Source organism: Myotis brandtii, unplaced genomic scaffold, assembly GCF_000412655.1.
Source record: "Myotis brandtii unplaced genomic scaffold, ASM41265v1 scaffold708, whole genome shotgun sequence".
NCBI lineage: Eukaryota > Metazoa > Chordata > Mammalia > Chiroptera > Vespertilionidae > Myotis > Myotis brandtii.
This window is the reverse complement of record NW_005370777.1, coordinates 718,112-730,123: the sequence shown is the minus strand read 5'-3', so window position 1 is coordinate 730,123 and position 12,012 is coordinate 718,112. Positions and strand designations below refer to the sequence as shown.

Sequence of the window (12,012 nt, the reverse complement as noted above, 5' to 3'; positions counted from 1 at the left end):
GACCCCTTTGGCAGTCGAATGACCCTTTCACCGGGGTCGCCTAAGACCATCCTGCATATCAGATATTTACATTACGATTCATAACAGTAGCAACATTACAGTTATGAAGTAGCAACGAAAATAATTTTATGGTTGGGTCACAACATGAGGAACTGTATTTAAAGGGCCAGAAGGTTGAGAACCACTGCCCTAGGAGGACTCACAGACCTCAGCATAAAATTGTATTCATGGGTGATTTCTCTCTCTCTCTTTCTCTCTCTCTCTCTCTCTCTCTCTCTCTCTCTTCCTCTTTCTCTTTTAAATCCTCACCCAAGGAGTGAGGATATTTTCCCCATTGCTTTTCAGATCCAATGAAGGGAGGGAAGGAGAGAGAGAAATATCAATGTGAGAGAGACACATCGACTGGTTGCCTCCTGCATGTGCCCTGACTAAGGGCAAGGAGCAAACTGCCACCCACTGAGCCACTCTGGCCAGAGTGAATGGGTGATTTCTTATGGTAAAAGAATATAAAGCAAAATCAGCAAAGGGAGAAGGCAAAGTAGGGGCTGGGGGTCAGGCTCAAGCTTCCAGAGACATCTGCTGGAGTCACACAGGATGCGCCTAATTTCCCGGGTAATGAGTTGTGAAGATATGTGTGAAATGTTGCCAACCAGAGAAGCTCATTCGACTCAGTGCCTGGAGACTTTTATTGGGAGCTGATCAATAGCACCCTTTGCCTGTCATGTAATCAAATTCAGACTCCCAGAAGAAAAGCAGATGTTCAGCATAAAACATATTCTTTGTGCAGTTATGCACAGTTTGCCACTATCATCAGTTAATGGGGGGAACCTGCTAACTTCCTGGACACCAGTCAAGGGCCAACCTCGTAAGCAGGCCTTTCAAGGAGAGCAGTGCAGGCCTATGTTAACTCTTGCACCAACTACATGCAATGTGGATGACTGTCAGAACATAATGCTGAGCAAATGAAGGTAGACATAGAAGAGGATTGAAAAAACAGTGAAAACTACGTGCTAGAAGCCAGACTAGTGTTTACTCACAGGGTGTGTGTAGGCTGGGCAGTAAATGACTAGAAGAGAGCAGAAGGAATCTCTGGGGTGCTGCCAATGTTCTGTTTCTTCATATGGCTCCTGGTTAAGTTCAGTTTGTGAATTTTTTGAGATGTGCACTTATATGTATATTTTTCTGTTAGTATGTTATACTTCATTAAAAAGTTTTAAAAACTAATTAGCAGAGAGTCAGTCATAGTAAGGAAACATGCCTTTTGTTATTCTCCTGGTAAGACAAAGGATAAAGGGATGGAAGAGCATGGTGAGAGGCAACGCAATGTAGAAAAGAGCTAAGCTTTGGAGACAGAGTATGAATTCTACTTATGCCATGTAAGTTATTTAATATCTCTGAGTAAGTTACCTGAGGACATGCTTATTGATTTTAGAGAGAGGGGAAGCGAGAGAGACATCGATGTGAGAGGGAAACAGGATTGGTTGCCTCCTGTCTGTGCCCTGACCGGAGATTGGACCAGAAACCTTTTCGGTATAGGGGCCAATTCTCCAACCAGCTGAGCCACACCAGCCAGGGCATTTGGTTTCTGTCTTGCTGAGCCTGAGTTTCCTCATTTATAAAATAGAAATGTTAATAAGTCAACTTTGAAGGGTTGTGAGAATTAATGAAATAGTGTACCAGTATGTATAAGCACTCAGCACAAAGATGTAGTTATGAGATTTGGAGAGGGGAAGAAAGTTTCTAGATTTTCCCTATAATATATGGTATCCTCCTATATAATAAAAGGGTAATATGCAAATCGACCGAACGGTGGAATGACCAGTTGCTATGATGCACACTGACCACCAGGGGGCAGACGCTCAATGCAGGAGCTGCCCCCTGGTGGTCAGTGTGCTCCCACAGGGGGAGTGCCACTCAGCCAGAAGCTAGGCCGACGGCTGGCAACAGCAGCGGTGGTGGCGGGAGCCTCTCCTGCTACCGTGGCAGCACTAAGGATGCTCGACTGCCATCAGTCAGACATCCCCCAAGGGCTCCCAGACTGCGAAAGAGTGTAGGCCGGGCTGAGGCCCCCCCCCTCCCCCCCCGAATGTCGTGCACTGGGCCTCTGGTTATTTAAATATTGTTTATGATGATCCTGAAGGGGACTATAAGAATTATTTAATCAAAGTTTACTACATTAAGATACAGTGTTAGACTTACTTTATGAACTTTAATTATTTGAAAGTTAGATTATGTACATTTATTTAGTATTTCTTTTTTAAAATATATTTTTATTGATTTCAGAGAGAAAGGGAGAGGGAGAGAGAGAGAAACATCAATGATGAGAGAGAATCATTGATTGGCTGCTTCCTGCACGATCCCTAATGGGGCTCAAGCCAACAACCCAGGCATGTGCCCTCAACTGAAATCAACCCTGGGACCCTTCAGTTCGCAGGCCGACGCTCTATCCACTGAGCCAAATCAGCTAGGGCCTTCTTAGTATTTCTAACTTTTTAGAAAACAAGGCTTACTTTGGCCAAACATTTTTATAATAATCTGAATATATGGTAATATTTTTTCTGCATTATTAAGCAGATTGCTTCTAGATATGCACAAATTTTGATGTTCTATTGTGAATTCTAGGAAAATCAATATGTAATAACTGCTGGGGATGAATTTATATGAGACCCATGAATAATAGCTGTTAAGACAATCAGGATATAAAATTAATTGAGACATGTTTTCTGGAACTTAAAAGGCTCATCAACTATATACACCACCATATTAAGATATTGTGAAAACTTGCTATGATATGCTGAATTTAAATATACTTTTTGTGACATCAATACTATGAATAGGTCATATTCTGGTGAAAATAGAGGATATTATGTTTCACTTGCTGAATTATCTTATTAGATAACATTTGTTGCTAACTTGAAACATTATAACCATATCAACTTCTTGTTATACCAGTTCAATTCGTTCATTTCCGTCATTAAAGAGATGCTTAATAGATTGGAGTCTGAACATAAGACTAAACTGGAGCAACTTCATATAATGCAAGAACAGCAGAAGTAAGTAGATGGCATGGGAATTTTGTGTGGTTAAGTGTGAGATTAAATTTATCTAATGATTAATTTTCTGAAATACGGACTAGAAAAAATGATGGATTTTAGCTTGACTATATGTCAAACATTAAAAAAAATCCCAGCATATTAAATTGAACTAAGTTAGACTGTTGTTGAAAATCTAATGTTATTTCTGAGTACAAAAGTATAATAATATGATATAATCTTAGCATTTTCTCTACATAGAGAAAATTCTGTTTCTGAGAACATCTCTCATCAGCATTATCTGCTGGTGCTGTAAACTCAGGGTGTTGATCATCAAGAGCTCCACTTAAAAATGTTTTTCAAATCTATTAAACCTTGGTGTTTTAATTTCCCCCTTTCTTTTTTCTCTAACCCCAGAAACATTTATTGAACATTCATTTTATGTTCAAAGGAAGAAGGGGAAGGTAAAAGTTATGCACTGGAGAATGCCAGTTTATTAAAATCAAATCTTTGCTATATTCTTTGCTCCGGAGGGAAAAACACACACACATGGTTTTAGGATACTTGTTAAACTTTGACCATAAGCCAAAGACATCTGACAATCAGTAAAATTGTTATCAGTTGTGAGCAAGGTTCCCAAATAGAAACTCTTTAGCTTCTACCCCAATGTAAGATGAAGGCTTATGGAAGTAAATGCACAAGGTGTATTGTAGAATGATGTGAAATAGCCTGTGTGCTCTAACTATTCTGTGATCTATAATAATAAAAGCATAATATGCTAATTGGACTGGACGTCCTTCTGGACGAAGCGGGGCAGTGAATGTAAGATGAAGGCTTATGGAAGTAAATGCACAAGATGTATTGTAGAATGATGTGAAATAGCCTGTGTGCTCTAACTATTCTGTGATCTATAATAATAAAACCATAATATGCTAATTGGACTGGACGTCCTTCTGGACGAAGCCGGGGCAGCGAGGAAAGCCTGGGTCCAGGTGCCTGCTGGCGGCTGGAGGATAAGCCCGGGTCCTGGGTGCCAGAGGGAAGCCAGTGCTGGCAGCTGGGGGAAGGAAGGCCTACTCTTGCACAATTTTTGTGCATTGGGCCTCTAGTGTGTATATATTTATTATGCTTGATCGATTGACTATATAAACATAGAAACCCTGAAAAATAATTTTTAAAAATTTGTAACAGAAATTTTTAATATCTAGCATTTATACTTAAGGTATAAATGAACCGTCTCTTTTTCTTATTTATTTATTTATCTTTATTGATTAAAGTATTACATATGTGTCCTTATCCCCCCCATTCCCCCCACCCCACTCCCTCTTTTTCTTTTTCCAATATAAATTCTATCTTTCTAAAAAAAAATATATTTTATTGATTTTCCACAGAGAGGAAGGGAGAGGGATAGAGAGCTAGAAACATCGATGAGAGAGAAACATCGATCAGCTGCCTCCCACACACCCCCCACTGGGGATGTGCCCGCAACCGAGGTACATGAGGTACGTGCCCTTGACCGGAATCGAACCCGGGACCCTTGAGTTCGTAGGCCGACGCTCTATCCACTGAGCCAAACCGGTCAGGGCTAAATCCTATCTTTTTTTCAAGGTCCACATCACAGTGATTATAGCATTTATTGTTAGAGTTACAGACTTTCCCTCATATTATATCTTATCTCTCAGTGTATAAACTGATGGTAAGAACCATGCTTGCCTGGTTTTAATGCATCCTGAGTAAATTTTGCAGTAAATCCCAAATGTTGAGTTAAAAAAAAAAGACTTGTATACAAATGTTCATTGGGGGGGTGGGATGGGGCAAGCAGACATTACTACTAGTAAATAGTGAAAAATATTTATGACTCTTCTACAAGATGTATTGTAGAATGATGTGAAATAGCCTGTGTGCTCTAACTATTCTGTGATCTATAATAATAAAACCATAATATGCTAATTGGACTGGACGTCCTTCTGGACGAAGCCGGGGCAGCGAGGAAAGCCTGGGTCCAGGTGCCTGCTGGCGGCTGGAGGATAAGCCCGGGTCCTGGGTGCCAGAGGGAAGCCAGTGCTGGCAGCTGGGGGAAGGAAGGCCTACTCTTGCACAATTTTTGTGCATTGGGCCTCTAGTGTGTATATATTTATTATGCTTGATCGATTGACTATATAAACATAGAAACCCTGAAAAATAATTTTTAAAAATTTGTAACAGAAATTTTTAATATCTAGCATTTATACTTAAGGTATAAATGAACCGTCTCTTTTTCTTATTTATTTATTTATCTTTATTGATTAAAGTATTACATATGTGTCCTTATCCCCCCCATTCCCCCCACCCCACTCCCTCTTTTTCTTTTTCCAATATAAATTCTATCTTTCTAAAAAAAAATATATTTTATTGATTTTCCACAGAGAGGAAGGGAGAGGGATAGAGAGCTAGAAACATCGATGAGAGAGAAACATCGATCAGCTGCCTCCCACACACCCCCCACTGGGGATGTGCCCGCAACCGAGGTACATGAGGTACGTGCCCTTGACCGGAATCGAACCCGGGACCCTTGAGTTCGTAGGCCGACGCTCTATCCACTGAGCCAAACCGGTCAGGGCTAAATCCTATCTTTTTTTCAAGGTCCACATCACAGTGATTATAGCATTTATTGTTAGAGTTACAGACTTTCCCTCATATTATATCTTATCTCTCAGTGTATAAACTGATGGTAAGAACCATGCTTGCCTGGTTTTAATGCATCCTGAGTAAATTTTGCAGTAAATCCCAAATGTTGAGTTAAAAAAAAAAGACTTGTATACAAATGTTCATTGGGGGGGTGGGATGGGGCAAGCAGACATTACTACTAGTAAATAGTGAAAAATATTTATGACTCTTCTTAAAGAATGAAGTTGCATTTTGTTCAGGTTCTAATAAACTCCATGTGGATGAATTAATTTTAGCATGTGTATTTAAAAAACATGCATTTCTTTTTATTGCTTTGTCATAATTATCAATTTTCCTGCAGATCTTTGGATATAGGAAATCAAAGGAATATTTCTGAAGAGGCAAAAGTTACAAATGTTGGATCTCAGGTATGAAGATATTTAGATTATTTAAGTTTTTGTAAAAAGTGCTTCACAGTGTGCTTCCTTTGGGGGCTTTTGATCTTTAAAAAGTAAAATCACAATATGTTTTTACGTCATTCAAGCAGTTGACTTTTTTCTATTTCATCAGATTGACAAAGTTTTTAACAACATTGGAGCAGACCTTCTGACTGGTGGTGAATCAGAAAATAAAGAGGATGTGTTACAGAATAAACATAAAAGAGTAAGTTTCTTTACTACTGTTCTTTTTATCATATATATATACACACACAAATATATATATTTTATATATATATATTAGGGCTTCCTGTAAACCACAGACTTTTGTTGGGAAATAATGTTTAGCATCTTAACAAGAAACATTATTTATTTATTTTTATGAAATTTAAAAGTTATCAGTGGAACATGAGCTGACCCATGTTGAAAATAAACATGCTTATGATTTTTAGTTGCTTTATTACAGCCTCCCACAGGGTAACATTTCTAGATTGCCTAACTCCTTTGTTTTTTCTGCTGTACTTGGCCCGTTGGTATATTCTATGTCTTTTTTCTGCTTCTGATTTTGAATAATAAACTATAAAATTATACTTTGCAGTTGAAATATTGGTTAGCATCCAATATAAAATACTACTTCAATTTTGAATTTCTGCTGAGGGCAGTTTTCCTTTTTTCATTCAACAAATGAGAATACCTATGTGTTTAAAGCCATTGTGGCTTTTCAAAATTGTAAGAGAACATATTGTGAGTTTATAGTTTAGCAAGGTTTGTAAAAGAAACAGACAAATGTTAAATTTGATGCAGGCATTGTGAAAGAAGCTGTTCACTTCTTCCTTTGCTTTTTTATGAATATTTTTGGAGTGAAATAGACTAAAGTTGAACAAAATCTCCTAATTTTGTAAAATGAAATCACCTAATCATATTCTCATTGTCTGTAAAATATGATTTATTGAATGTTCTTAAAATAATAATTGTTTTCGTACTAGAAATATTTTAGCACTGATTCTGTAACTTTCTGCCTAAAAATTATTTTTTGCAGTTTGTTTAAAGTTAATTCGAAATGTAACTTACCTGTAGCAATCACCAATACATGAGTAGTTTGTAAGCTATTTGGTATTGTCAAACATACCAAGACGTACTTTACAAAAAAAGAAATCTTCTGTTTTATAAATGGAATTATGAAGTTGCCAGTTAATTTTTTTGTTTTGTTTTGTTTTAAGGCATCACTTACACTTGAAGAAAAACAAAAATTAGCAAAAGAACAGGAGCAGGCACAGAAGTTGAAAAGTCAGCAGCCTCTTAAACCCCAAGTACATACACCTATTGCTCCAGTGAAACAGGTCAGAGTTCATTTGTTTTTTTTTTAAGCATACACTACTCTTAAGGAGTAAGGTAATAGAGAATTTAATCTGCTTATTGGGGTTTGTATAAAAATGTATTGTAAAGAATACTTTATTTAATATGCAGTTTCTGAGAAGTATGGGCATAAAGGATTTTCCAACAACTCCTCAATAGCCTGCCTGGTGGATAATGTTTCGTGATAGTGCTTGTTACCAATAAAGAGGAAGCTAGATGAACAGGAGGTTATTTTTTAAAAAATATTAGGTCTTATGGTGCTAATTCAACACTATTCACTTTGAAATGATCAGTAATATAATATGCATTTATGTATTTTTGACTAAAAAATAATTTTCAAATTTTGGTGTTTCAATTGTAGTTGGGCTTGTAACTTGGTTTAGGAATACTTTTTATGTATTTCCTGACCAGGAATTATTTCCTACTATTTTCTAGGCAGTGTTATTTAGGTGCTGGTACTGTGGCAGTGATTAAAGTCCCTGCTTGTAGAGAGTGTACATTCCTTACTGGTTTCAGAAATAACTTTTTCTTCAACGGTTTCTTTAAATTATTTTTTGTTATCTTTTAATCTCTAAAATTCTGGAAAACATTTTTGTGCATCAACATGCAAAATCCAGAATATTTAAAAAAAATACATTTTTATTGATTTCAGAGAGGAAGGGAGAAGAAGAGAGAGATAGAAACATCAGTGATTAGAGAGAATCAGTGATTGGCTGCCTCCTGCACTGTCTACAGTGGGGACCAAATCCGCAACCCAGGCATGTGCCCTTGACCTGAATTTTACCTGGGACCCTTCAGTCTGCAGGCTGACGCTCTTTCCACTGAGCCAAACTGGCTAAGGCTAGAATATTTTTAAATTACTTATGTAATAACAAAGAAAACAAATTTTCACAAAATTTTGATAGTGTTCACAATATAAAAATAATAAAGTACCATTTTTGTTATAAAGATTTACCAATGAGAAGAATACAGTTCTCTTTTGGGGAAGGTGGGGAAGACAACAATTCATTTGAGTTCAAAATTAGTGTTACCTATCAGCAAGTTGATTACAAATGTTCATCTGTGAAAAAACAAAAATATGTATTGATAGGTTGGATTTGGTCTGTGGCATGGTTTGCTAACTTGGTGTAGACTGTTGAACTTAATTTTAACTTGTCCTTTATAATATAATCTATCAAATGATTATTAACTTAAAGTAATTTGTAATTCTTGGAGATGAAGTAATTCCCTCATATTTTTCAGACTAAGGACTTGACAGACACATTGATGGATAATATGTCATCTTTGACCAGCCTGTCTGTTACTGCCACTAAAAGTTCTGCTTCAAGTACCTTCACTTCTGTTCCTTCCATGGGCCTTGGCATGATGTTTTCTACACCAATTGATAATACAAAGAGAAATTTGACAAATGGCCTAAATGCTAACATGGGCTTTCAGACCTCAGGATTCAACATGCCGGTTAATACAAACCAGAACTTCTTCAGTAGTCCAAGCACACCTGGAGTGACCACGATGACAATGGGAACACCTTCCACTTTGCCAAACTTCAATGCTGTGGGGGTTCCTCCTGCTGGTGCAAAGCAGACTCAACAAAGACCCCCAGATATGTCTGCTCTTAATAATCTCTTTGGCCCTCAGAAACCCAAAGTTAGCATGAACCAGTTATCACAACAGAAACCAAATCAGTGGCTTAATCAGTTTGCACCTCCTCAAGGGTCTCCAGGAATGGGCAGTTCAGTAATGGGAACACAAATGAACGTGATGGGACAATCTGCCTTTGGTATGCAAGCCAATCCTTTCTTTAACCCACAGAACTTTGCACAGCCACCAACTACTATGACCAGTAGCAGTTCAGCTAGCAATGATTTAAAAGATCTATTTGGGTGAGGTGTATTGCTCCTATTTTTAAAGGATTCAATTTAATCATGTGTGAACTGATTTACATCTTTATATAATTGGCTTTGAGGCGCTATTTCTATGGGAAAATGAATGGTTCTAAGATAGAAAACACCTGTTTCTATGCCAGCATAGTAGTTGTTTGGACTCCTCTGACAGAGTTTTTTAAAGCATTGAGGAATTTTTTCCCTCTTACCATATTCTCTCTGGGTTTTTAAAAGACCCAACCTGTACCAATCTCAAAGAGAAGATACCTGAGTACCTTGAATAGCAAAATTTTTTAATCAAATGTTTATTTTGCTTGTAAATCTTGTTGTTTAAAAAAATTGAGTTGATGGTAATTGCAAGTTTTACCTATTAAATACTACATGGTACATAGTCTGCCTTCACAAGTCATTAGTCTTCATTTTAATATGTGAAAAATCTTGATGCTGTGTTGAATTGTTTGCATTTAGTATGACTGAGTGAGAAAATAATAAGCATAGAGAAAAAGATCATTACTTTTTCCAATCTTATTTACTTCTCAGATGAACTAATGTTTAGTACAAAAAAGACTGAGCAAATACTGCAAAATTTAACTTAACATTGATTTCATTGGTTCAAACTAAAGGCATTATTAACCATCTCAAATGCAAATTAATCATTGTAAATTATATTTTAGCATGGTCTGCCTCAAATAGTAATGTATTTTTCTGTATTTCATTGGATATATTTAGAATCACTTTTTCCTATGGTGTCCATACAGGAGAGGTATGTACTGATTTGTACATATATTTGACAAAGCTCCCTGATGTGATTTCCCTGAATACTGCCTTTATATTTCACTTGAATTCAAAATTCTGAGGTTGCAGTATATATGAATTGCATTTTCAAAAGGAGATTTGTAAGAATTAAACTATATTTAATGAGTAAACATTTGAGATTTCTGCTGTATTGTTTCAACTGTAATAAACTTTACTTCTATAAAAATAAGCAGTTGTATCTTCTGGCTACCAAGAGATTGATTTTGAGTTTACCATGATAAAGTGTGACCTCATCAATTACTACAACTGAAGTTTACTTCTTTTCTAGGAATTTCAGAAACCTTTTGTTTGAACGTTATAAATAGATATTTTTAGAAGGAAAGAATAAATTCTTCTAACAGGAAACATACTTTATTTTTCAAAGCCTTTCTCTGATATTTTTCTTTGATTATTCATTCAATCGCAGATGGAGCCTTATGTTATAAATGTGATTTTTATTTTGTTAAATTATATGATGCCATTATATGATAACTTTAAAATCATCTTTCAGAGAAATATACATGTATTATAGTTGCTGCCGTAGAGTTTGTGGTTTTTTAAGTATGAGACCAGCAATTCTTTAAAATAAATCATATGCCATTTAGTGTGCTGATACTAAGTTTTCATTGAAATACATATGTATACACACACTAAATATATCATTGACCAGACAGTACTTGATTATAAAGTGATGGTAATATTGATGGCGGCATTCAGTGAGAGCATAATTTAAAAAATAAAAAGTCAGCACCTGGCCAGTGTTGCTCAGTGGTTGGGCATCTACCCATGAACCGGGAGGTCACCTTTCGATTCTCAGTCAGGGCACATGCCTGGGTTGTGGGCACAGTCCCCAGTAGGGGGCGTGCAGGAGGCAGCCAATCAACGATTGATTGTCTCTCATCATTGATGTTTCTATCCCTCTGTCCCTCTCCCTCCTTCTCTCTGAAATCAATAAAAACATATTAAAAAAAATAAAAAGTCAGCTTTATATTGGGGTTCTGTATGAGCTGTATTTTGTTACATGGTTTTGGAAAAAGGACTCGAATGCTGAAGAAACAGCCAAGGAATAAAAAGCACTAGGAAGATCAAGTGTTTTGTCAAATACATTCACCTTGACCAGATTATGTCTTGTTTGTAACACAATATTTCCCTTGAGAAAAGTTTACATATGGAATAAAATTGCTTAATGTTAGAGTTTTTCTTTGTAACAATTTAGTAGTCACTGTTTATTAGGAAATTGCTTTTTATTTTGTAAAATACCTTGATGTCAGTGTGTTGAACTTTTAGTTAGAAGGAAAGCTTAATGTAATAACATATACTTTGAACTTATAAGTATGAAATAGGTTATTTGAAAAAAAATGTAATTCTCACATCTTGAAATTTGCTCATTTATTGAGGTAATGGTGCTACATCTGCAGAAAAAATTTCCCTACACTTTATTTTCTTGAAGGTATTTTATTTAAATCATTTCCATCAATTGAACTGTTACCATTGCCTTTTTCTGTTGAGAAATTGCCTCTGAAAAAGTTCTATATTTAGACTTTTATTTCTGTGTGAACAGAATTTTCAAAGTACTAGATCACCTTAAAATTATTTCAGATATTGACAGCATTTAAGTGTCTCGTGCTTAGAGTAGAAAATTGGTAAGTTAAAAAACACCTGTAGACAAAAATTACAAGGAAGATTCCCTTTTGTTTGAATTGGCTCTTCCAGTGCTGAAGTGTGTGATATCTGTAGATGATGTACAAAGGAAATGGAAATAGACCATGTACTTGGTTGGGTTTGATTTGTTTGTTTTTGTTTTTATTTTGGAATGCTTATAACCCTTCTTTTCACCTGAATAAGTTAAGGGGAAGTAGTTTT

The 12,012-nt window shown here is 36.3% G+C and overlaps 1 protein-coding gene across 2 annotated transcripts in view; it reads left to right on the top strand.

Moving 5' to 3' along the window:
- The window catches only part of SCYL2 (SCY1-like, kinase-like 2), a 45,087-nt gene extending 34,677 nt beyond the window's left edge, over positions 1-10,410 (top strand). For both annotated transcript variants that reach the window (XM_005882350.2, XM_005882349.2), the window contains 5 exons: positions 2,953-3,053; positions 6,040-6,106; positions 6,249-6,341; positions 7,336-7,455; positions 8,714-10,410. In XM_005882350.2, the coding sequence (XP_005882412.1) occupies positions 2,953-3,053; positions 6,040-6,106; positions 6,249-6,341; positions 7,336-7,455; positions 8,714-9,358 (1,026 nt within the window). In that variant the 3' untranslated portion in view covers positions 9,359-10,410. The remainder of the gene's footprint in view (positions 1-2,952; positions 3,054-6,039; positions 6,107-6,248; positions 6,342-7,335; positions 7,456-8,713) is intronic.
- Positions 10,411-12,012: the final 1,602 nt, after the last annotated feature.